Source organism: Cynocephalus volans, chromosome 5, assembly GCF_027409185.1.
Source record: "Cynocephalus volans isolate mCynVol1 chromosome 5, mCynVol1.pri, whole genome shotgun sequence".
Lineage (NCBI taxonomy): Eukaryota > Metazoa > Chordata > Mammalia > Dermoptera > Cynocephalidae > Cynocephalus > Cynocephalus volans.
Window position 1 is genome coordinate 164,564,071 of NC_084464.1, and position 27,191 is coordinate 164,591,261.

The 27,191-nt window shown below is 35.8% G+C and overlaps 1 protein-coding gene across 14 annotated transcripts in view; it reads left to right on the plus strand.

Annotated features, from left to right (window-relative positions):
• AFDN (afadin, adherens junction formation factor) overlaps positions 1-27,191 on the plus strand; it is a 132,520-nt gene that overhangs the window by 50,919 nt on the left and 54,410 nt on the right. For 9 of the 14 annotated variants that reach the window (XM_063096396.1, XM_063096385.1, XM_063096388.1 and 6 more), the window contains exons 7-15: positions 4,968-5,079; positions 6,280-6,447; positions 9,285-9,329; positions 12,314-12,408; positions 13,316-13,578; positions 17,194-17,263; positions 21,249-21,367; positions 25,213-25,274; positions 25,387-25,592. In XM_063096396.1, coding sequence (XP_062952466.1) covers positions 4,968-5,079; positions 6,280-6,447; positions 9,285-9,329; positions 12,314-12,408; positions 13,316-13,578; positions 17,194-17,263; positions 21,249-21,367; positions 25,213-25,274; positions 25,387-25,592 — 1,140 coding nt within the window. The remainder of the gene's footprint in view (positions 1-4,967; positions 5,080-6,279; positions 6,448-9,284; positions 9,330-12,313; positions 12,409-13,315; positions 13,579-17,193; positions 17,264-21,248; positions 21,368-25,212; positions 25,275-25,386; positions 25,593-27,191) is intronic. The other 5 variants (XM_063096389.1, XM_063096390.1, XM_063096394.1 and 2 more) reach the window with 1 other exon arrangement.

Below are 27,191 nucleotides of genomic sequence, written 5' to 3' on the forward strand. Positions count from 1 at the left end.
TTGAGTTTGGCTTTTTATCTTTTTGCTGAAAAGCTAAGAAGTTATATTCATTTGGAAAAACTAGTAGATCTGTAAGTTTATGAATATATCCCAATTTTCAACTGAAAGTAGATGGGAAAACGGATACTTTTTTCCCATTAAAATGACAATAAAGGAGTAAAAAATTGTTTAAATGCATAAGAACAAAGAATGAGAGGAGAGCTGATGAGAGTTGTCAGTGAAATCTTGCAGATGTGGATGAGTGGTCTCTAACTAGGACAGAGCCGACCAATGCCCGTGTCACAGCCCCAGGAACACTCAGGAACTAGAGGCTTTCAGTCCTTTCTAAGGCAGTATTGAGATTGGGCTGAAAAGAGAAAATTGGGTTGAAAGTTTCTATGAGAAGTAGTAGACCCCACCAGATCCCCTTCCTTATCCCAACTATACCATGTCATCTGCCCAACTGAAGGCTGGAGTAACAATGATGGGGGGAGATGAAGTATTGAACTTGGGAGGCCTTAGATTTGGAAGTAACAGGTGTAGCAGAGGGTGACAAGGGTCTTTACTGAAAATAGGAAGACAAAGTGAAAGGGTATACCCAGAATACTGATGGCCAGAAGATTTTTGAATGCCTCTCAGAAGGCACTTGCTGGCTAAAGAAGAAAGTTATCTGTATGTAAACCAGCCTTTGGAAGTTCTAGTCTGGTAACTTCACTCTGAGCCTGCTAACAGTGATCTTCGCCCATATGTATAGACCTTACATTCAGCTTCCCTGAGACTCACTGTCAAGCATGAGTGGATAGCCAGCATTCAACAGACATTTGAAAAGCACCTTTAAAATGAGGACAGACCAATACAAACAAATAAAAGTACTAGAGAGAAAAGGGGGAAACTGGAGAGAGCAGGTGGAAGTCTTCAAAAAACTGAGAGACTCAGAGAGAAAAAAGATAGTACATTCATGGAATAAGACCAGAATGATATAAAGAGGAACAGGCAGAGAAAGAGCTCTTGGAAATTAAAAAATATAAGTAAATAAGGGATAGAGGAGGGAAATGTTAATAGGATGGGTGGAAGATAATGAAAGCTACAGAATATATAATGAAAAGAAAGTAAGAGAGAAAAGGTTAGAAATTGAGATTATCAGTTTAGAATATCTAACATTTAACTAAAGGAGGACAAGCCAGAGAAAACAAGAAATGGAGAGACAGAAGTTGTCAAGTTAGGTGGATGGAAGAAAGACATTTCAAAACATGCAAAGCAGACATTTACCTCCCATGCATCCTTTCTGAATTTCTGAAAAAGGCAGTAGAGGACATTCTCCAGCAGAATGTTGGAGTAGTCCAGGAAAGAGACAATTTAGCACAAGAGAGTGGAATTCCAAGGATGATGAGGAAGGAAAGTCCGGAAGATCCTGTGCCAACACACACTTCAGCGTGATGATAATGTCCACAGCTGAAAATAAAGAATATTGTTTAGAAATATGATGACAAGTATTAGTTGTCATATCTAAGATAAACAAATATCCAGTAAATTCCTGAGTGTATTTCTATAAGGATTTTTTTTTCAGTATTGTGTGCATAGCAATAAACAAGAAGCAAACTGCAAGCCTGTCATTAAGGAATGCTCATACCACTGATTATCATGTCCTGCAAGGTTATGAATTAAATCTATACTAGTTGACCTGGAGATATATACATTTTATACAATACTCTGTTTTTATTAAAGCAATCACCATAAACAAAATAAAACCAAACAACAAAATGCTGTATGTGTGTACACATGAGCATAGAGGAAGTTAAATGCATAGGAAAGATATACGCCAGCTTATAAACTGCCGAAGCAGGGGGAGGAGAGAAGGAAAGGAGACTTAAAACTATAGTACACTAGTAAGATATGAGCCCCTCATGAAATAGACGCATAGGGTGATTATGGAAAGCATGGTCACAAAGATGTAGTTATCTCACAGTTGTTTTCTTACTCTTTCCTCCTTGTACTTTATCTGTATTTGAGTTTTTTACTATGAGCCTGTGTTATTCAGAATCAGGAAAAAATAGAGGAAAGTTCATTTTATTGTGGGAATGGGGAAAGATTTCTAACATGGGTATTTGTAAATTGGATGCACCTTTTTATTCCTTTAGAGTTTGTTTGGTAGGAAATAGTAAGAAATAGTATTGATACATTTGAAGGAAAAAAAAAAAGTGCTCCCAGAAATGAAACAAAAAAATCGTATGCTGGACTTCTAAATAGTAGGGTTCATAGGTAAACAGTGTCACAAGCTGAAATTCTGCCATACTGGGGTGGGGATCATTTGGAAGGTCAAGATAATTAGTCATTCTCTCTAAAGGAAAAATACTTGAGATAGAGGACATTCCGGTGCATTTTCCTCCTGGCAGTTAAGTATGAAGTAGAGGAGAGTCATACTGTATATGATGCTGGGATTTATGACATGATTGCTTTTCTATTCAGAAAAAATAGATAGCAAGCATTATTGTATGTACGGGTGGCATAATTCACCTATAGAATATTTAAGTCCATGGATATGACAGATTTTGTAAGTGTTTCTTATACTTACAATTGCTTAATAACTGCTGTAAAAGTTTCTAAGTCAAAATAGTATTGGTGAAACAGTAGTGTGAATAGGGTCTGCATTACTGAACAGAGGCCTGATCCTCTTCCAGCCATGTCCCCTCTGGGGTTGTGAACACTGAGGGCAGGAACTGTAAGAATGCCTCGCATCGTGCCTGATACCTGCTGTTTCTCAAGTGTTTGCTAAGGGAATGTTTTTTATTGAAGTGTATATAAATCTAGTAATAATCAGTTCTGCAGTATTGCATATGATATGGTATATGATAAAGAGCTTTGTAACAGTTTTGTCCTTTCAATAATTTCTGGCTCATTTTTACTCATGAAAATCACTAAGTGAAAGAACACCTTAATCAGCATCATGAAGTTATAAAAGCCTAGTTTGGGCTTTTATGGACAGTCCCTTATGAGATCATTTGATGATTTCTTTGAGGGTCTCCTATAGTTCTGGTTTTCTTCTCTATTATTTCCTTACCGATTTTCTTTTGCAAGCTTAGGCAATACAAATCAAGAGTTGATTATTGTTTTACCTTTAATTAGAAATTCTTTATTTTCTCTGCCATCTCATAAACTGTAGTTGTTTTGTATTCTTCATTTATTTGTTATTTTATTTATTAATTATTTAATAAGTTATTTAAAAGAGCTTCTAATAAAGGGAGACAGAAAGACCAAGAAATAGCAGTGCAAGCAGGAGCTTTAAATTAGAATGGAGGTCAGCAGAGCCTTCCAGGAGAGGGTTGTGCTCGAACTGAAGGATGAATATATGCTAGCTAGACACAAAACATGAGGAAAGGGCTCTTCTGGCAAGAAGGGTATGGGGACATGAAATATGTGGTCTGCACTGAGAACTCTGAGCACTACCACGAGGCTCGGCTCTGAAGGTACGTCGCAAAGATTGAGACTAAAGAGATGAGTGAAGGTCAGATTCTGAAGTAGTACATGTTCCAAGCTACGAAACTGGATTTAATACAAAATGCTGTGAAGAAAGATTGATTAATTTAGCATAAATGTGTGTTTTGATAACTGTCTTTTTTTAAGGTAACTTGAAGTAGCATAGAGAGGAATTGGAGGGTTCTGTAGAGGGGTCTAACCCATCTGGTATATGAGCATGATGATACATTTGGTGACATTAAGGTCTATTAAGGTAACATTATTACATCAACAAGACGTTGAAAATAATGTTCAGATGCCAATGGCTTGGCTTATATTTTCTATAGTTGTGTTATAGTTAGTGTTAATACTGAATCAGAATGAAGATAGAGCACAAGCCCAGCAGAGTACATAAGATTATTGGACAACTGTCATCTCCTACCTTACTCTCTGATACAGTATTTCTTGGGGCTTTCTTAGACAATTAAGAAAATTGTTTGGCTATAGGGAAAACATACAATGAAAACTAATGTAACATTATGAATTTTAAGAATATAGTGAACACAGGGCCGAGCCGTGGCGCACTCGGGAGAGTGCAGTGCTGGGAGCGCAGCGACGCTCCTGCCACGGGTTCGGATCCTATATAGGAATGGCCGGTGTACTCACTGGCTGAGTGCCGGTCACGAAAAAGACCAAAAAAAAAAAAAAAAAAAAAGAATATAGTGAACACGATATCTTTAATAGTTGCTTAAGAACAGTTGTTGAATGAATGAATGAATGGCCTTGTAATATATCTAAATGGTCTGAGTAAAATTTGATCATACTGGTTGGCTCAGTTGGTTAGAACGCAGTGTTGATAACACCAAGGTCAAGGGTTTGGGTCCCCATACTGGCCTACCACCCAAAATAAAACAATAAAATTTAGTCATAAAGCAGATTTTCTGTAAGAAAAAGAAAACTATTCTGGTTTTTCATTGCATGATAGTTATCCTAAGAAATCTTATATTGTATAAAACTGTTTTATAAAAACAATTGTTTGATGTGAAAAGGTGGGTTATGGACTAGAAAGATTGAAATTTGCATTAATGAAGTTATCTTTCCTTAAGAAACTACTAGAAATTAACCACTACAGTTTGTTAAAAATAAAAGTACTCAGACTAGTTCTCTGTGGAGTCCAAGTAAATAAAAACTGCCGAATCAGCTGACTATGCTTTTTATTGTAAGTTATTTTCCTTCAGTTTTGTTAGTGATTTTTTTGATGGTGAGAATTGTTTGTAGAGCTTGATCAATTTAATGCTACAGTGACTTCTTTTTTTGTTGTTTCTGTGTGTGTGTTTTTGTTTTTGGCAGCTGGCTGGTACAGGGATCGAACCATGAACCTTGCTGTTATCAGCACCATGCTCTATTCAACTGAGCTAACGAGCCAGTTCCTACAATGACTTTTTTTATTCATTCAAAAACAATAAGTTTTTTCTTTTAAATACTTGCTAATTTACTTTTTGGGTATATTCACAGTTAATTATTTTCTCTTTCAGGTTATGCTTCCTCCTGGAGCCCAGCACTGTGATGAGAAAGGTGCTAAAGAAATTATTCTTGATGACGACGAGTGTCCTTTACAAATCTTCAGAGAATGGCCAAGTGACAAAGGTAAGGAGTAATCTCATTTGTTAAAGAGTTACTTCTATAATGTGTTAGATTTCTACATGATATACCAGTTGTTGAAGTTAGCAGACAGTGTAGGAGACGTGTTCTGTTTGCTGTACAACTTTCTGCCTCCTTCCTGGACTTGTTGGATGGTTCCTAGGGGGTGCCCTTGTTTTCTCCCTAAGGCCACACTCAGCTTGTGTGAGTCTCATGCCTAGGCCTTGAACAAAGTCACAGCACAGGTGAGGAATGCATCTCCTGGAGAACCCAGAATGTTAGCACTGTATCAAGAAGTGCAATGTCACTGTCACCTGCCTGCAGTAGGACATCTTTCATATGACCTGATGAAACGTATGCTATTTGGACAGATTTGTCATGATAGGGAAAATAACCTACAAACTTAACAATTAGCCAGTTCTTTAGTCATTTCAAATAATGAATTCACCACACTTTGCACTATTCAAACATTTCCCCTCATTATTTGAAAGCAGTGAAAATTTAAAGCTGTGTTTTTGATGAAATATAGTTTTCTTACTTTCACATTCACATCATAAGTTAACAGTTGCTCAGTAGAGGGCCTTTGTATTAATAAAGACATGAAAATTTATTGCCAGTCAAACATACCAATATTAAATGTAGATTGGTAGTTTTAAAATATCAAAAAAGATCTTACTCGATAAGCAAATTTCTAGTCTCCTTAAAATGCTTGTTTATTACCTTTTTTCTAGACAGTATAAAGTTGAACTTGATTAAAGTTAAATTATTTTGAATTCTGAGTTAATTCAGTTGAATTAAATAGTAGATTAACTAAAAATAAATTTGTATATTTGTATTTGTGTGTATATGTGTTTGTGTGTGTGTATGAATATGTTTATTGATCTCAGAGTTGTTTATAAATGTAGGCATTCATTTATTTTTAAATGGATGTTGTGTTATTTTTCAAGCCTATGATGTCTTGGGTAGCTGTTAAGTTAAAATGATCTTTGGAAATTTGCTTGCTAGAGTTTTTCAGAACACACCAAGAGACTAATATTTCCTCTATTGAGTAAAAGTATAAATTGGGTAAGTTTTCACTCAGTTATTCCCTGGCAGATATTTTTAAATTACATCTTCTTTATACATCTTCTAGTAGATAACTGCCAGTCAGCTAGCCATCCATACCAACTTGAGTCTGGTTGATGATATCCAGTGTTACTGTTCCAGGCCTTTTAGTCTTCCAGCTGAAGAGGAGGCCACCAGACTACATCCCAAAGAGAATGAAGAAGCACGTCGAAGGGAAGCCACTGAAGGGAAAGGAGAGAGCTGACGGGGCGGGCAGCGGCTCTGCCCTTCCTCCTGAGAAGCTGCCTTATTTAGTAGAGTTAAGCCCAGGTGAGAAAGCTGGTCATACCAGGAAAAATTATACATGTGCATTTTTAGTTTTGAATATTTGTATTTTTTAATACATCTTGTTAACGTGGCTTTTCTGTTGGTTGACTTAATAGTTTTGGACCATTTGTTTTTTTTAAAAAAAGTAACCCTCATAAGATGACATTTATTTAAAAAACAAGTTGGTCATAGAATACATACACTCATGTATAAAAATAAAGTTTACATGGACAAAAATGAGTATTAAGAAACAAAATTAAAAATAGTGTATAGTGAGTTTTAGGAGCATTTTAAGTGATCCATTCCCCTTTAAAAATTATTTTCCAAAGTAACTTCAGTGAAATAATTAATCTACTAAAGATGGCAAATTGAAATTTACTCCTCCTAGGGCAGATTTAATACAGGCATGTGCACGTGTGTGTGTAATCATACTATTGTTTATAAGGTATGAACAATGTCTAAAAAAGAATGTCTTTAAATTTAACAGTACATCTAAGAAATCTATCCTAGGAAGGCCATTTGATTTTAAAATAACAGACTTAGTTTATTTTCATATTAGTTTTCTAAATATTCTGTTTCTAGAGCTCTAATAAGGTAAAGCTATTGTCATAAGTTAGCTATCAGGTAGATTTCTTAAAGAAATGTTTTATATACATACACATTCCTGTGTAGCATGTATATTTGCATATATATATATATATGCTATATATGACATTTGTTTATCATTCAGCTAGAATTATGTCATTTCTTATTTAATTAAAACAGTGTCATGTGACCTGTGTTGTAAAATGCTATGAAGATCTGAGTTTTGCATCCCAAAGTGCATTTTAAATAAAGCCAATTTGTAATTTCAGAAAAAATTTGCAGAAAAGTGAACCAGTTATGTAGATAATATATGGTTCCTTGGGCAGAACTTATCTTACTGTCTTCTTTGATTCTTGCATGTTTATTTTTGTTTAAAAGGTTAGTTTAGTTTCTTACAGCTAAGTAAGTTATGATAATTAACTAATGATTAGATACAGTATTTTTGGTCTAACAGTCTTATGGTACAGCTCAGTTATATTGATACAGGAAATGATGGTATTGTTTTGATGATGCTCTAGTTAATGGATATAGATCATCGTTTTTATATTTAATTGTATTTGAGGACTTTGTTTAAATTGATTAGCAGTTTGTGAGGAATAAATATATTAGCGTTGCTTTGTCCCTCAGTTCTCTGGCTGGAAAGTCTGTTGAAAGTTTTGTTTTCTCACTGTAGTGTGGAAACAATGTCTTAGTATTATTGTGTATCTGTAAAGTGTGAGAGTACGTTGCTGCTTGGTTAGCTGAGGTAATGAGCAGCAACAGTGAGACAGCCATTTGTTTTTGAACCTAAAACTTTTTAAGATCTTTTCCGGGCATTGGGTCTAACCTTTAAAATTTTGCATTAAGTGCTGGAAATTAATGATTGTTTTTGCCAAATTCAAATTTTGGGAGATTGGTTCGTGTTAGCCCTTGGAGAAATTAATAAATAGCAGCTGACAGAATAATTTTCAAATGAATAATGGAAAGTTGATTTTAGTGGATAGCAGAGACAGGAGGGGAATTCATTCATTCATTCTCTTACTTGACAAATGTGTATTGAATATTTATATGTCAGGTGCTGTTCTGGGCCTTGGACATAATAGATTAGACAATAGATTAGACTCCCTGTCTGTGGGAATTCATATTCCAGTGAGAATTGCTATTTTGACTGCTTATTTCATACTTGCAGTCTCTCAAGTAATCACATATATAGAAGTATTTTTGTAGGTGTGTGAAGATAATAGACCCTAGATAAATAGTAGTTCTCTACTACATTTCACCAGATATTGGCAACAGCATATATTACGTAATTATCAATGTATTTCCTTCCCTCACAGCTCAGCTCCCCTTAGTCAACCTTTATTGACATACTTTAGGCAAAGCAGTGGATACAGAGGTGAATGGAATTGTTCCTGCCTTCAAGTAATTCACACACCAGGAGATATCACAGTACAATATGATGAGTGCCTCTGCCTTTGGTGCCTCCCGAGTCTTTGGGCTGCCAGCAGGATAGCTTTACTTGTTGTTGCACAAATGCCTGAAATTTGGTTCTGTTACCCCCACCTGAAGGGTGTACAGGGGGTTCATGGCAGGTTGGCTGCAAGGCCAGGGTCTTTCTTGTACCAAAGCTGTATTCTTTCAGTAGGTCATGATGTCTCTTTAGGTTTTCATTGTTGTGAATTGCTTGCTGTCAGCATGCCGAATGAAACTGATCTATTTTCTATTTACAAGAAAATAATATTCATTCACATTGATGTGTGATGAATGGATAAGCACTGTATTTTCACTGGGCACATTGTCAAACAAGCATATATCCTCAGTGTTGAGGTCCTGCTGGGTGTGGGTAGGAGGTTTTGAGCTGTGGGTATATGTTTACATTGTCTCTTCGAGAAATGGGGAGGAAAGATGTTATTTTTTTCTTTGCTTTGGTTTTGAATGTGTTCTTTAAACAGAAGAAAGTGCCAAATGCGGTGGTAGTTCTCCATATAATTAACTCACTGTTGCCGTCCTGCTGCTTGGTGACTCACCTGTTGTCCTGCTCTTTTCCTTAACAGTCTGCACCGGTTTCTAAAACATTGACTGGGGCACTAGTATAGTCTTGTCCTCACAGCCCTGAAAGCTGATGGGGAATATTACCTTTTCTTCCTTTGAAACGTATCTCACTGAAGTTCACCCTCTGCGTCTCTTCTCCTCCTTCCCTCTTCCACGTGTTCTGCATGGTCTCTGTCCTGCTGGTGCTGCCTTCACCTGGGTCCTGGCATGTGTCTAAACCCCAGGGAGAAGGAATCACTTTGCCTACTACAACTATCACACTTACGAAGGTAATGCTATTCTTCATACTACTTTGTAACTAGAGCACTAACAACCTCATGGGCAAAATGATGTTGACCAACCATGTGTTTAATGTGTCAGTTTTTAAATTGATATAAATAACTTACTTTAAGAAATTTAATGCACTATCATTTCATTTGACCTAGTAAGTTTTCCATGTCCGGAATTCATTTCATTTGCTGGAAGCTGTTTTGCTTCTTTTATTTTTACCCTGGGAAGCAACTGAAGGCAAACGCAGACTTGGCTATATTAGAGTTGTTGTAGGGTACAGACCCAAGTGTCATTTAAGATTGTCTTGGGTTCTGTTCATACTGGTCTATTTCCCCTTCATATCTGGAATATTAAAGACAACTTTCTGATAGAAGTACTATTGTATGTGGCGGGGTTACTTACAGAAAATTTGTCTCTACTTTCCAAGGTTTAAAGGTTTTAATGGTTTAAAGGTTTTTAAAGATTCGTTGTAGTTATCTACTGGGGGAAGAAAGGTACTCAGGCACTTTGGGCAAAAATTGACCATTTGTAGAATACCTGCTGATGAAGGGGAGAAAATTTGGAATTTTGGTTTTAGGTAACAATTTTGTATGTTTGTTACTGCCTGTGAGATGATCATCATACTTTCAGTAAGGCGACAGAAATGGACTATTACAAGGAGAAAGGAGACATCACTTATTTAATCATTGCCTGTCCACTTCCCGTTTTTCCCCTCCCGTCCTCAACTCAAACCAAACACCATTTTATCTACTGAATCCTGTGGCCACCGTTTAGGTTCCTCAGAATCTATCAAGGCTTTGTCAGTAGTTTTCTATTATTATTGTGAAGTAGTAAGAAGAGAGAGACTAGGAAGAAACTTTATTTCTAATCAGTGTATTGATAGATTTCTAATACTGTAGTGACGTGATAAGAAAGGAGAGAATGGGAAAGCAATTTGTATCTTTCCCTTTTATATTTCTAAATCTGTTGATGTAGAAAGGTAGGTAGTATCTGTGAGCTCACAAGAAACCTTTCAGAAGCATTCAAAATCAGATGAATATTATTGTGAATTTTCACTGCTAATCAGACATATCTTTCATGTTCTTACACTTTTAACTTTGCAGTGAGATAATTATTCCTGTCTCACATGTGGTTATTTGCCCTTTTTGCTTTCTTCATAATTTATTTGTGTAATTTCTGTGTGACTGTGTTCCATTATTCTATTTTCTTCATTTTTAGTATAATTATTCGCTGTTAACACATTAAGTCTTTATTGGTTGCATACTGTGGACCATATGCTGAGTGCTAAATGTCAGGGCAAAGAGATGTTTACAGACGTGGGGCTCAGAGATGAGCAGATGAGTGAATAGAAGCCATCATAAGATGTGGTTGACACCTTCCTTAACCAGGGATTTGTTATAGCCGCCTGTGGTGTTGAAAACAAATGGGGTAGTGAGCATTCCTGAGTGTTTGGACTCAGCAGGTCTGGAGGGGAGCTGCCCACGTCCAAGAAAAGTCCCAGATGACGTTGATGTCTCATTTGATCAGGACTTTATAAGTACAGTTTGAGTTGAAAGTAAAATATTCCAACATGATATGAAGCAAAACAGAAAATGAATCAAATTTTTAGTGCATATTAGGTATTGGTGTCTCTCAAACACTTCATTCTCATCTTGCCCTCACCCACATGTCACAGATTACCGAATTATTTCAGAAATAGGAAATTTTGTCATTAGAGTGTTACTTTGTATATTCTAAAATTAAGAACCAGTTGAAGTTAATCATTTCTAACAGAACTTGCTTATTCATGGTATCTTTTGTCTGTGAGTTCAGACCACACCACAGCTGAGATATTTTAGCAGTCTCTTACACTCTTGTGTACACGCTCATACGCTCTAAAACGTTTAACTCGTGAAGCTCTCATGATGTGCATTCCTGATCCCAGGGACTAGAGACTTTTACTAGCCACATAAGTGATTCTGAAAATTATCAGGCAGTCAGGAAGTGGGTCAGGGAGACTTTCCCTCAACCTCCTGAGGAAACTCTGGTGTATTTGCAACACTAGACTGAATGTCATGGCTGTGGTACAGATGTTGAACTCTGAGATTGTGTCATAGTCCATGGATTCTGGGAGGCACATTTTCTCATGTTTTAACAACTCTGAAACCAGAAGAAGCCTTCAGTTGATGTCGTCTTGTGTTAGCTGGGTATAGTAGCTGAGAAATACATAAGCGTGTCTACTGTAAATGGCTGTTTCTTCTTTCTCCTCTTCCTCACACCCATCATAGAAACTCATGCTCATGGAGATTAAAAATTTCAACAGTTCATATAGGTATAAAATAATAGGAAAAAAACCCCAACAAAAATGCCCAGTCTTTCTTTCTGCCCTTCATCCCAGTTCCACTCCAGGGAGCTAAGCACTTTTAACAGTAATTCTCAGTCAGTAATGGACATGAGAATCACTTAAGAGATTTTTCAGAAGACACTTGCTTAGGCCTCATGCCCAGAGGTTTTGATCCAGAAGCTGCAGAGTGAACTCTGAGGACAGCACTTTATGACTTCCGTCAGTGATGCAGCCATGCTGCATCAGCCTGTGCTGTGCCGTGCAGTCAGGCAGCAGGCTTACCCTAAGAAAGATCTGGCCTGAAATGAAGGTCCACGTATCTTTGATGATCTTCATTTTGCAAGTACAGTTGCTCCTCAGAATCATTAACAAAAGTCCAGGACAGTGTGCTAGAGAAAATCTCTTTTTATGTAATAGGAAAATGTTGGAATTAATGATAGTGTTAGCACTTTATATTAAACAGAAGCTGATGTGTTTATTTCTTAATTTGAATTTTCTGTATCCAATTTGTTAAATTGTATGACATAAGTTTGGAGAACTCTTTGAAAAGAAATCCTGAGAAGTGAGAACTCTAGTGTCATTTCTGAGATAACTGTTTCAAAAAACATGGCAAGAACATTAGACTTTGCAAATGGAGCTCTCTTCCTTCTCTTCTCGCAGATGGTTCTGACTCCAGAGATAAGCCAAAGCTTTACCGTCTTCAATTAAGTGTTACTGAAGTTGGGACAGAAAAGTTCGATGACAGCTCTATCCAGGTGCGCAGTCATGCTGCAGCTCTAAGCTTCCTGCTGTGATTCTTCATTTAATAGCACATATCAAAGAGCCTGCCACATGGTAGTGAATGAATGAGTAAAAACCACAGACTTTGCATTTAATTATAAATAATTTATCTACTCTGGCCACTTTTCTCTGCCGTAGTGTGAAAAGAGCAGATTGTGAACTTATGTCCAAGTTCCACCTCTGGAAACTGGTGATGACATGCTTTCAAGACAGTTTCCTTTTCTCCAAAGATGGTGATGATAATTTTATAGGTCTGTTTCAGGGTTAAAGGAGATACCTTATGCAAAAGTGCCTGTCAGTAGGTCTGACACCCACAGCAGTACGCATTCAGTAAATTCTAGTTAAAATGTCAGCTGTGTAGGGTTCTCAAGTACTTAAAACAGAGCATAACACCTTCTTTGAATAAGTGAGGTCAGGATTTGTCACTTCTTTGAAGTTGAACTCAGGCAAACCACCTTTCCTGTGTACTTACTCAATTTTAAAATGATCGGTTCAAATTGTTAGTCATTTTCATTCCTACCATTTTTTCATTCTCAGCACAGCAGTAAAACAGATAAATGGGAATTTTTGATCATAATGATCTATATAGATTTGTTCATTAATTACCTAATAAATGTTTGTGTGGATGACTATATGCTTTTTCATGCCGAGTACAGTATGTCTTAAGTTATTGAATGCTAAAAATAAAATATCTAATATTTTGACAGCATTTAATTATTTTTATGTTAGTAGGGGGAAATCCACTTTAAAAAGAATCAAAAATGCAAAACTTTATCATATTTATCATAAAACAGTAACTGAGTAACTCACAGTTTTAAAATTCTATTTTTAAATACCATATACTTCAAGTTGGGAGTTTCTTTGGTTTCCTTCTGTTTTCAGTTGTTTGGCCCAGGAATTCAGCCCCACCACTGTGACCTCACCAACATGGATGGAGTGGTCACTGTGACTCCCAGAAGTATAGATGCAGAGACCTACGTAGAAGGCCAGCGCATCTCAGAGACCACCATGCTGCAGAGTGGCATGAAAGTGCAGTTTGGAGCATCACATGTATTCAAGTTTGTAGACCCCAGCCAGGATCATGCTCTTGCAAAAAGATCTGTGGATGGAGGCCTGATGGTTAAGGGCCCAAGACATAAACCTGGGTAAATATGGCTCAGCCTTAAGAATTTTATTAGAGTGTTTTGATTATACTTAAATTTGAATTAGGCATAGATGACGTGGCTTTTCACTTTTATTTTGTTTCAGTTTTTAAAAAATCAAAGTGGGCTTTGTGATTCTTGTTCTTATTCTTGTTAATTTGGGTTGGTTTTAGAGGAAAGAAAACAGAAAGGTCTTGATTTTGTCTTAAAATTGGAAGTTCTGACTGTTTTTTTAAAAAATTATTTATATTTAAACTTTGTTTTTTCAGTTGATGCACTAAACCAATACCTATTCATTTGTGAAAAATCATGGTTGTTCTGTGTAATTATCCTATGTAACTAAGGTTTTTAGAATTTTTTATTGAGATTTTTTTTCCCCCCTATGATAATGAAACACATTAAGATCTTTTAAGGAATTCGGAATATTTTAACTCCACCTAGTGCTTTTCTGAGAACTTGCAATGTAGGCCTGTTACTGGAAAATACAGATTTTTTCTTAAAAGATCTATCTATGACTATCTAGTACAAGTTCTTGGGGGAAGGATATGGCTTCCCTTTTGTAATGATAATTTTTAAAACTTAATATACTGTTTAGCTACTTTAATATCTGTTTTGCAGGTTGATGGGGTATTGATTTTTGGAAAAATAGCTGCAGTAACTTTTTCCTCATGCTGTTTAAAGCAACCAAAAAGTCCACTGACGTGTAAGCTTATTACCCTAAGAGCACAGACATAAGCCGTCATGCTGGTGGCCTTCTCTCCACTGCCTTTCCCATTGTTTTGTTCCATGACATACCTTGGGGTAACCACCCACATCTTACACTTTGGGCCAGATGTAACTAAGAATTAATGTCTTTTTCCAAGATGAACACTTTGTGGATTATCATATATATTTATTTAGGCAAATGAGATAATTGCAAAGTTCATGGGTTGTTTAAGATATATTCCCAGCCTCCCACCTTGAGCTCCAAGTTTCAGCAAATGAGCCTACCTCTTACTTCCCAGAGAAAACCATCAAGTGCCTTTACTATTTACTTCCCCCAAAATCCATTTTTTTCTTTCTTTCAGCTTTAAACTGAATATGTATCTAAATTCATCCTTCCATTCTGTGTCTGAAACAGCAGTTTTTAAAAATTCCTTTCCTACGGTTAGATTTTTCATTTACCAGCCATTTCCCCATTTCCCATCTCTTGCTATTAGCATAACATAGGCTGTTTTCCTTCAGCCCATAGTCTTGGTCAGATGTTCTCCATTTTAATCGTCATCTTTTCTTCAGCCCTGTTTCTTCCTTTCAGCATCAGATGTCTCGATAGGGTAAAGTCTGTCTACTTTATATTCTTAACTTCCCTTATATTCCTGGGCTCACCTCAGTTTGTTCAAACACATTATTGTATGAAAGTTTCTTCTGATGTGTTGCATATTGTCTTTCAACTGTATCTACAGTTATTGTCCCTTGTTTACAATTGCGCCTTATTTCTGAGTGTTGGTATATTTATTTTGATGTTTGTTATTTAGTGTTACTGTCCATGTCTCTTGCTGTGTATGAACACAATTCTAGGAGCAATCTCTGTCCCATACTTAGCCCTTCATTTTTGCTTGGTGATATTTTTTTGTATGTGAGACAGTCAGTCTCCTGCTATATTTTTCCCATATGGTTCCTGCTTTGGAAGCGTGCATTTTTCTCTTCTTACCGTGTCTCTGGCCCAAAGCAGAGATCGTATAAGAATATGACGTAGGTTTCCATGAGGAGAATGTGCTGTGATATTTTGTTGTTGTTGTTATATATTTTTTGCCAAACTTGGTAAGAACTGCTTAGTGGTTGAATATTAGAAAGGACTTTAACTTTTTTGTAAACATTAGTTTTTTCTGATGTCAAACTGTCACAGAAGTTTTTGGGTACATAACCCATGTGCTCCCAAATGCAGATTTCAGAGTCTGTGTTCAGGTCCTTACTGATGGTTACCAGCAAATAGCAAAGTTTGATGTTGACCATCAGTTTGGGAATGTTAGGAGCTTCTGATCATAAACTGATTCATTAATTTATGTATTCATCTCTTCTACATCCATATCATGTGTTGTTACTGTGCTCTGAATACTGAGATGAGTGAGCTGTGATTCTTACAATCAAAGGTCATGATTCGGAATATCAAAGTCATGTTTAAAGTCACTTTGGAATTGTTCACATATCCAGAGTACAGTACATATGGGCCTAGGGTTACTTCTTGCAAGAAGTAGCTTTAGGGAAAAGACTTAAAGAGCTTTACGTGGTGATGTAAATTTGTTATTTTAGGATTATAATTATAAACATCAAGAAGGCTTTGGTTATATTTATGTACTATCTGTAAGAGGAAGTTAGGGTTGGGTAATGTGTATGTCTAGCTCTTATAGGTGATAGAGAAGATGAAACGTTATGTTTCTTATTTGCATTGTCAGAGAGCAAATAGGTGAACTGAATGTCCATTCAAACCGAAAGGAAAAAGCAGAGCTTTCCATGTTTTTGTGAATATCTTAGTGATAGATGATGAGTACTTAATTTCAAAAAACTTGGTGATGTATTGCAGAAAGTTGATGATTAGTCTTTAGTAAGAGCTTTTACTTTTTCAAAAGTTACTATTGTAAAGTATTGTATTTTACATTAAAAAGTGGTGATAAGGTAGAAGAGAAATTTGTACCTGTTTTTCTAATCTTAAAAATTGAACTTCTACGTTGTTTTCTTGTTTTGTTCTACAGATTGAGCTTAAATAAGTTTCAAGATTCCATGGTACTTTGAAATTATTATTTTTCAAATATTATAGCAAAAGAGATTTCATTCTTCTTGATTGTCTTGTACAAAAATCCAAGAAATATAACCATTGATTCATCCTTGTTGGTTTCCAGGTGTTTCTAGGGCTCCTTTTTCCTTTGGGTTGGGCTTCTGATGAACTGAGACCAGTGGGTTGCATCTACCCTTCATTTGTGCCAAAGAATACAGCTTGCCCCAGCTTATTAGACTCTTCAAAATGAGATTGTGTTTATATTCCCAGTTGTTTTCATAATGACAGGTTTAGAAGTTTTGGTGTTTTGAGATATTTTAAAATCTGTTTAAACTAGGATAACTTTTGATTTGATTGCTAGCATTATTAAAAGTTTCCCATTTCTTTATTTGTAGCCTAAGTAGTGATATTTGTGTGCTTTCAAGTCATCATCAGATTGACTTTCAAACCGTAGGGCAGCTCAGTCCCTGTTCCTTGTCTCTCTGTATGATCACTTCTGCCTTTCCTGTGTTCAAAAACAGGGTCATGGGCACCTCAGCCTTCTGTATTTTGCTTCATTTATGTTATTTGCTGACTAGATAGACTTACATATTTATGTTCATTCAGTTTCTTTTTGTTAAAGTATAGTTTTTAAAAAATATCCTGAGAGTGTTCAGTATACACCAATACAAAAAGTTCATAAAGTGACAATGGTTATTTTATAAGTTCATTTGCTGAAAATAAAGCAATTTCTTGAAGATGTTTAAACATTGGGATATTTAGATAACTGTTCTTTTTGTGTTTTTAAGAAGAGATTATGCCTTGTCAGTTGAAAGTAATTAATTCTACGTGTTCCCTTTTTTTTTTTTTTTTTTAAATCCTGACAGAATTGTTCAGGAGACAACTTTTGATTTAGGAGGAGATATTCATAGTGGGACAGCATTACCAACAAGCAAGGTAAGCAATTGTATGTTATCTGGTAGCACTGTGTTTGTTTGACTTTATAGGGCACCTTGGGTGAATATGCTGGTAATATAAAACTCCTTTGTAAAAATAGACTTCATGGTGGCCCCTATTGTCTTGATCTGCTGTGTTATCTTTGAGTGATACATAAAAGAAAGTTAGCAGACTATTCTTTTTTCCCAAGGCCAGGATATTGTGCTTTCTCTTCCAAGCGGATCGTACATGTTTCCTAGGCTTCTCCTGGGTATAACTAACCCCTCTGGATCAGATTACTCCTGAAGATGATACATACCTGCTCTTGTTAACTCCTCAGCTTACGTACTAGATCCATTCCTCAGTTAACATTCCCAGGTATTTTGCTTCCACGATTATCCCTTAGCTCATACACTATCAATTCATTTTTTTCCTCTTGGTTATCTCTTGCTGAATAACCACTTGGAAACTTAGTGGGCTAAAACAGCAGTGATTTTATTAGTTTACAGTTGTGCAGTCCAGTCTGAGCGCACCTGGGGGGTTCATTTGCTAGTCTTACTGCTGGTCACTTGTGTGGTAGCAGGTTAGTTGAGGGCCATACTGTGCTGGAACTTAGGACAGCCAGGCCTCCCTCTCTGTGCTCATCTCAGGTGCTCTTCATAGAGGTCTCAGGGCAGCCAGAAGTCTTCGTTTTGTGGGACTTGCAGACTTTCTTAAGGGTTAGGCCCTCAGCCCTGCATTGGTTAAAGCACATCACAGGCTCAGCCCAAGCCACTTAAGCTGGGGTTCATTGGAGGCTGCAGTACAGCAAGCCCCCATGATTTTGGACCTTTCACATCAGCATCAAAACATGTTACAGTGTAGTATCTCCTGTATTTAAAAATCTTACTATAGTATCTTACTATATATCCCTGCAATGATTGACCCCATTTTTCTACTGTTCACAGCACAATTTCTTGAGGAAAATCAGCTATGGTTGCTGTCTCTCCTTCCTAATTCCATCTTCTTTCTTTCTTCTACTCCCATTGGCTCCTGTCCCCTCTATAGTAACTGTGCCTATCAAGGGCCCCAATGACCTCCCAGTTGTCAAACCCAGTGCTCGTTTTCTGTCCTGTCTTACTTGTCAGAGCAGATTTTAACTAGGCTACTACTTAGTCAACTCACTCTCTTCTTTTGGCTTCTGTGGTATCACTCTCCTGATTCTTCCCCCACTTAGTGGTTGTTTCTCCTCGGTCTGATTTGTTGGTCCTCTTCCTCTTGTATTTGACTTCTGAGGTTTGGAGGACCAACGTTTCAGACCTAGGACTCCTTCTCTTCAGTTTATGGCATGTTCCTTAGGTGACCTTGCCCCTTTGCTGAAGTTTAAATACCATTTAATGTTAATTATTCCCTAATGTCCTGCTTTTAAAGCCCCATGGCTTCACAGTATTTTTTTTTTTTTTAATTTAATTTTATTTTGTCAGTATACAATGTGGTTGATTATTTTGGCCCATTACCAAAACCTCCCTCCCCTCTCCCTCTCCCCGCTCCCTCCCAACAACCTCATATCTGTTCATTTCTCATATCAACTTCAAGGAATTGTAATTGTCGTGTCTTCTCCACCCCCCCCCCCCCCCAGTTTATTTGTGTACTTATTTATTTTTAGCTCCCACAAATAAGTGAGAACGTGATATTTCTCTTTCTGTGCCTGACTCGTTTCACTTAATATAATTCTCTCTAGGTCCATCCATGTTGTTGCAAATGGCAGTATTTCATTCTTTTTTATAGCAGAGTAGTATTCCATTGTGTAGATATACCACATTTTCCATATTCACTCATCTGATGAAAATTTATTGAAACTAATGAAAACAGTGATACATCATACCAAAACCTATGGGATACTGCAAAGCAGTACTAAGGGGGAAATTTATCGCATTAAATGCTTACTTCAGAAGAATGGAAAGATGGCAAATGAACAACCTAATACTTCACCTTAAAGAACTAGAAAAACAAGACCAATCCAAACTCAAAGTTAGCAGAAGGAAAGAAATCATTAAGATCAGAGCAGAACTTAATGAAACTAAAATCCAAAAAAACGGTACAAAAGATCAGTGCTTAGTATTAACCCTGGCTTGTGCAGCTACTTGCGACCTGGCCCTGCCTCCCTTCCTGTACAGCTGTCTGGCCACTGTACTGCTGCTGACCCAGACCCCATGGGCTTTCTGTTCTTGGCATGCACCCACCTCTTTCCCATCTGAAGGCCTTTGTTGCACCCATGTTTGCTTGTGCCTTTGATTTTCACATGAATGGCCCCTTCCTGTTTCAGACCTAAGCTTAAAGTCACCTTCTTGAAGAGGTCATCCCTGAGCGTGCAGTCACTATTACACCACCTCATGTAAATTCTTTGTGTAGCCTTTATTACCATCTGATACTTGTCCTGTTTGTTGATTGACAGTGGGAGGTGCACATTAAAAGCAGAGATCTTGTGCCACATGCTACTCCTGTACTTGTAGTGTTTCCTTAGGTACCCACAACATGAGAGTCTCTGTAAACATCTCATAAATAATGGAATGAATAAGTAGTCCTGGAGCCAAATAGAACTGTCTTTATAAAAAGTCTGTTTACTTGTAAAAATGTGTAGTCCAAAATAGAAGACTTGGTAAGTAGAGAAAACAATGTAAAAGAATAGCAGTCATTCATGCACAATTTATATTGACCCTTGGTAATGTTCCATGGATGGATCCTTTCCTGAACTCTGTGTCTGTGTGTGTTCATTTGTGCATTTGAACACAGTTAGATGTATTTCTTTCTCAGTATACACACCTTTCTTTCCTGCTTCCTTCAGCTGTTATTTAGTGGGCATTTTCTTGTGTATTTAAAAGTCATATAAAAACAAAACTATTTTGTAGTATGTAAGCATATAAGCATACTGTCATGTATTTATCCATTGCCTTATTACTAGTCATTTATAAAAACTTTTTTGTAGTCTAAATAGTATTGTCATTCATTCACCAATTCTATTTCTATAAATGTGTCTTACGGAAGTAATTATTGTTTATGAATATATATATTTATAAACACAATTGTCATGGCACTTTTTATACTGATGAATATTTTTAAGCAACATCATAAAGCCTTGGTTTAATGAACTGTGATAGACAAAAAAATGTACAGTCATATATATATATTGTAAGATGTTTACAATATATGAAAAAGTATTTTTACAAAGTAGTTTGTATAATCTCATGTATGGAAATTATGAAAAACTAGAAAGATACAGCAGTGTTAATCTCTGGATGATAAGATATGGATGATTTTTACTTCTCATCTATGTTCATTTTCTATAGTAAACATGTAGTAAGAAATTTTACATGAATTTTTTGCTCCAGTGAATCTTATTATATATAAAATTTTTTGATTCTGTTCTAAAGGTTTTCTTAATTTAGGTAACTCATCCTTTTTGTCTGCCATACAAATGGGTAGGAACGTGAACTGTTTAGAAGTACTTAAATATACTGTTTTAGGTTATTATATATAAGTATATGTTTTTTCCCTGTGTTGATTAGGGCAGGAAATAAGCCAGTTTCATTACTGAATTCATTAGATATGAACTGTAATGAGTACAGTTTCTAAATCTGCTCTTAAAACAAATAAACAAACAAAAGGCCCTAACTCTTCATATTGTACACATTTTCTCAGCCTTTTCCTGATTTTAAAATAACTTTTTGGAATAAAATCACTATTGTTATTGTACTTCCAGAAAAATCATTGTATGTGTACCACTTCTGCATGCCTGTGCTCTTGGCAAATGAAGGTGGCTGTGCATTTTATTACTCTCTTAATGCTGACGTGCCTTGGGCATGCTGCTGTGGACATGGCATCCGCAGCACTGCTGTCTGATTTTCTGGTCTGAGCTCTCCTCCCCCGCTTGGAAGTCCTGTATCAGATCTCTACCTGCAGTGCTGCGTGGAAAGCTTGGTTGGTCTGCCAGACGTTCTAAACACATTGTGCTTTCTCCTTGGCATAGAGCACCAATAGACTGGACAGCGACAGGGTACCTTCTGCCTCTAGCACGGCTGAGCGAGGGATGGTGAAGCCGATGGTCAGAGTGGAGCAGCAGCAAGATTATCGCAGACAAGAAAGCAGGTAAATGTATTCCTAGGAGGAGGCTTGGCATACAGATTATTGAATTTTTAGAGGTTTTAGAATATTAGCAATAATATATTTAAGAGTATTTTCTTTCCATATTACTGAACTGAGGAAAACATGTTTCATCAATAATGGCATCCTTCATTTATATGTCATGGTGTTATCAAGTTGAAATAGGCACATAATTAAAAGATTACTGTTTTGAATTTGCTACTCTATAAAAACATAATTTCTGTATTTAGAGAAAACTGGTCACTTTACCCATTTCTGGAAGAAATCTTCCTACTTAAAAATACAGAAAGACAAAAATGATTTTGTAATAGCTTTTTTAAGAATTGTGGAGTGCTGTATTTTTATGTCTTATGCTCTGATGTGATGTGTTTCTCTGTTGAGATAGATGGAGGATGAATTATTTTTTCTTCTGGCATTGTTCTTTCCTAATATTTTGGGGCAGAGAACTTCCACCTTTTGTTTTATCCTTTTCTTGTGATTTTTAATGTGTGTCACCTTAGAATTCCATTTTCTTGTGCCCTCTAAAATTGTTGAAATGTTGAAGAGTAATGTCAGTGCCTTGAACATGGTAGTTAAATAACAGGCGATGAGTAACAAATGCTGACTGGTTTAAACTGCAGCATTATTTGGTGCTGAGCATCTCTGCTCTAGAGCTCTAAATGGACTCAAACAGAAATAGGGATATATTGTATGGCTTTTATGATGCTCTCATTGTCATCAGTGAAACTGGGAGCATTCATCTTCTGGTGCTCTTCAGATTTTTGAAGAGGCCATTTTAAGTGTTCCCTGTCAAAGATCCAGTAACTGAGGCAGTTGGCTGAAGCAGATGACTTGTCCAGGGCCACTGTCAATTCAGTCACAGGTGATGAAGATGCAGTTCTTTAATTTCCTGTCTTCCAGCAGAGGGCGCTGAATATCACAAGATTTTAATATCATTCGTCACCGTAACTAGATATGAAGCTTAATAAGGGAATCCCAAGTTTTTACTGTATTTTTATCGTTAGACTTTTGGTTGTTCTGAGAGATTTTTGTTGTCTATGTAAACCTTAGTAGATGTAATAATAAGTAGTTTACTTTCTGCGTTTGTATTTGTTTTTGGTGGTGTGTTATAGAATAAGATGTTCAGAATGGTAGATTAGTATTATAAGTTGTTCTGTGTATTTGTAAAGGTTATTGAGCAGTGTGCAGCATAGTTCTTAGCCCATAAATATTTGAATGAGTGAATGAATCCAGATGGGAAGGGGAAAAATCGATTAGGATAATGCTTTTTAGGCTATGCAGAATTAAGAACTAATAAATATGTACAGTTTATAGTATGTTCATATTAGTGTCACCGTAGCCACATGATCATTAATTGTATTTCAGAAATTAATTTTTGCTATAAGCACATATTTCAATTTAAATTGCTTGGAAGGTAAGATTAGTTTGCTTTCCAAAGACTTGTTTAAGGCTATTTGAATCGATTTTGAACTGTGAATGTTACTGTGTTGCTATTAAGACAGTGGTGAAAGCAGGTTAACCACTCTTTCCACTCCTACCCGGTTCTCACATGTGCAGTGTTCCAGTAAGCAATCCTTAACGTAATTGGCATAGTCTAAAGTCACTTTATACAATATGTAAAATACTAATTTTAGTCAAGGAAAAAAATCCTTTTGAACGATGGGAGTGACTTTTTTTTAATTGTCACTCACAGTTGTTTTTTTTTTTTTTTTTTTTTTTTTTTTTCCTTTTTCCAATGACAATTTAAGTTCCTTATTTTTACCAGATTTGTTAAAATGATGACACAAACAACTGGTAAAGTTTATCCAGGTTCATTTTATGGGATATTAAATTGAAAATAACAGCCATTCTACAATTTTAGATGTCTATAAGTATGGCAGTATAAGAGAGATACTTTAAAATAACCGAGTATTAAAATTATATTCTGTTTATAAGAGCATCTTTATTTTCCCAAATTCTTGAGTTAATTGCAAATTATTAACTCATAGACTGGATAATAAATTTGGAAGCATGGATTTGATGAAAAGATTTCCATTTTTTGCTTTAATGATTATAATAGTTCGTGTTAACTCAGGTTATGTTCTTTTCTCTTCATTCATCTTTTGGAGCATGGAGAAGATGATGGAGGGAAGAGAACTATTTGCTGTTGGAACAGAATTATGTTAGTTAGCCACTCTATAAACTGTTGTAAGTTTGTAATCACCACAAGTTATTCTTTTTCATGTTTGAAGAAAAGTTTTTTATTATTTGTATTATTAGATGAGTGGACCAATGATTTGAAATACTTAATTCTGGCAGTTCATTTCTAGTTGTCTAAGATTAATAGACTGAAATGTGGCTGCTAAAAGTGACTGTCATTTTAAAGTTGCTCAGGAGTATTTCAGCTTAAGATATTCTGATAACTGTGTTGCCTTTTCATTTCACCAAATATGAAGGTTTATTTGAATAAATATTGACCCCGGTTTAAGGCAATATTTAACTCAGTAGGTAGTTTAGTTTCAATGTAGGTCATTATACTCCCTACTATTTAATTTTCAATTAAGTTTTCAGAAAAGTAAAACACATGTTCCTTGGCTTTTGCTGTTAGTTTTAAATTTCTTATTTTTTCAGAGACAGAGTTTTTGAGCATTCTTCATCATCATCTCTGTTAAAGTTTAATTAAAATGATAAAGATACTGAAATGTTAAGGAAGCTAATCACTTGCCTGTTTGGTTTTTGGTAAATACTATCCATAAAATATAGCTAGTAGCAAACTAAATTAGGATAATAAACGGCTTGACGTTCTAATCACCTAAGTGAATGGGTATTTAAACTGAGCATTATACATTGAGAAAAGTATGAATCTATTAAGATAAGGAGATTTGAGCTAGATTTGTAGTTATCTCACACATTTTGGAAACTGTGCTTAGGAATGGCTTTCAAAATGTTTTTGACCATGGTCACAGCACATGGTGCCCTGGTGGACACACACATAAGTATATTCGTAACTGGAATAGGAGTTTCACAAAACAGTGTTCACCCTAGGCCCTGCCAATGGGTGATGACGCACTCTTTGAAGAACTCTTTTATAGAAGTAGAAATGTACCTAGCATTTGAATTAGTTTGATCCTGAATACCCAGAAATACTATAAACATTAGCACAATGCTGCTTCTTAGAAATGTTCCAAATTGTGGTTTCTCTTTGTTTATATTTTTTTGATAATTCCTTACTTGTGTAGTATCAGGCTAAATGATGGAAAGTACCTGGAATTTATGTGACTTTAAGAAAAAATGTGAATGAGTAGAGTGTCTTTTTTTAAAGCATGCATCACTGTGAACATTGAAAAATGATCATCATGAATTGCTGAAGAAACTTTCAGGGGTTGTCTAACCTTGTATCAGTAGAGAAAGACAAATAATGCCTAGCTCTTAGGAAGTTTTCTTTCATTTGTAAGAACTCAGTTTCAAGCTCAACACGGTTTAGTTTTTGTTTGTGTCTTTTCAGTGTTACTCGAGCCATAGCTGCAGCAGGTGCAAGACAGCCTGATCTCTATAGTAGACACGAAGTGTCCATTAACAGTCCAGAATCATGTATCAGATCTGTTCTCGTGATGGAAGTATACACTTAAAGGAACTAACCTTCTGTGAGGAGATGTGATAAGATCACTCCCAGTACATACATCTAAATATTTGAATAGGTTGCGTATGAAAACGAGGTGTTGTGCTATTTATTACTTTACATTTGAAAATCTGTAGAGATGTTAAAAGTACGTTCAGAAATCTACACAGGTTGTTAGTGATACTGGTAGCCACATGACCTTATTTTACGCATGTCAACTCTCTTCCTGTAGGACTCAGGATGTTCCTGGGCCTGAACTGATACTGCCTGCAAGCATTGAATTCAGGGAAAGTGGTGAGTAATTTCAGGTTCCATTGTTAGTGAATTATTTCTTGTTCCATTTTTCTCTGATTCTCATGGTTCTTTTGTTCTTTCTTTTTTCTTCTTTTTTGAAATCTTTTCACAGCTGAAGATTCATTTTTATCCGCCATTATAAATTATACTAATAGCTCTACAGTCCATTTTAAGTTGTCCCCTACATATGTGTTATATATGGCATGTCGGTATGTATTGTCCAACCAGTACAGACCTGACCTCAGCCCTGCAGAGCGCACTCACAAGGTCATCGCCATCGTCAACAAGATGGTGAGCATGATGGAAGGAGTCATACAGGTGAGTACCGCTGAAAAGCCAAGCAAGGCCAGCCATTACAGTTAGTTTTTAAATCAGTGAAGTCAGTGTCTTTCAAGCTTCTGATTTGTTTACTTGTTTGATTCCATCTTAAGGTAGCTTCCTAAAATAAAAGTTTTATTATATAAATAGTTTAGAAAAATATACAACTTTAAAAAGTGTAAAAGAAATGTAAACTTTCTACTTCTTTCATATAAACTTTAGAATAATTGAAAATAAACTGAGTATGTGGTAACATAATGATCATGAGAAAGCCCCCTAAAATTGCAATAGTAGTTGTGAGGAAGTGTTAAGACTGTTGCGGGTTTTCTTAGAATATTTCTTTAAATAATTTGTTGAGGTGAAATTCACATAACATAAAATTAATCATTTTGAAGTGTACAATTCATTAGCATTTAGTGCATTCACAGTATTGTGCAGCCACCACCTCTATTTGGCGTCAAAACATTTCCATTACCCCAGAGTAAAACCCCTTACCCATTAAGCAGTTTCTCCCATTTCTTCCTTCCCTCAGTTTCTGGAAACCACCTTCTTAGAATATTTTAATGCTTATAAAAAGGCACTTGCTCTTTTATAATGTACCTGCTGTGATTTTGGTAGTAATTATCTGGTTATTTTAACAGTACATGTGTAGGTATGATGAACATTATGAAACATATTTCTGACTTAGGATGAAATTCTTTCATAAACCTGTTTTGACAATTTCAGGAAATAAGGTTATTCCATTGGTGAAATGGTTTGGTTTTTTTTGTACTCTCTAGCAATATACAGTTGATAAAATTGGCATAGCAGTTTTTCATATTATAGATAATTTGAAGATTTAATCTTTAAAGTCCTTAAAAGTACATTTATAGATTTGTTTTAAAATTTTCCTGAATCACTTCTCAGTGCTATATGATTCAGCTATAAAACTCTAGTTATATAATGTTACCTAAACATGGTTAGGTGGTTTGGTTGTTTTTCTCCTGGCAGGATTATTTAAGGGAAACTAAGATGAAATTTTAATTCCCTCAAGAGTTGTTTTAAAAGGCCAAAATTTTTCATGGTCGAGTGATTAGCATGAGTTTGATGGAGTTATGATTCTTTTACTCAAGCTAGGAAATAGATAAAAAGGAAAGTCATTTTATTTGGATACCATTTTGGATAGTCATTTTATTTGGATACCATCTTAATACCATTATTTTGTAAACAAACATGGATTTCCTTTTCAATTGTCATTCAAAGCCATTGTCTTCCATTGTGTTTGGACTTCTAAAGTGTGTTTAAATTGTTTAAATTGTGAAACTCCTGTCACCAAACTGCCTTGATAGACTTTTCCTTATTGATGTGAAATCAGTGAAATCACCATTATCAAAACAAGTCTTTCTAACTTCATATTTAAGTTTAGTATGCAATTGAAGGAATCTTAAAATAGAGGAAAACAAGTATGGTAGCGAATAATTTAAATTCTACTTTCAAAAAACAAAGATTTACTCCTTTTAGAATAGGTATAATGTAAGTTCTTCATACATTTTTAAATTCTCAACTTTCTCAACATTTATTTTGATCATTTCTGTTGGCCTTTCCTGTCTCTTTAATTCT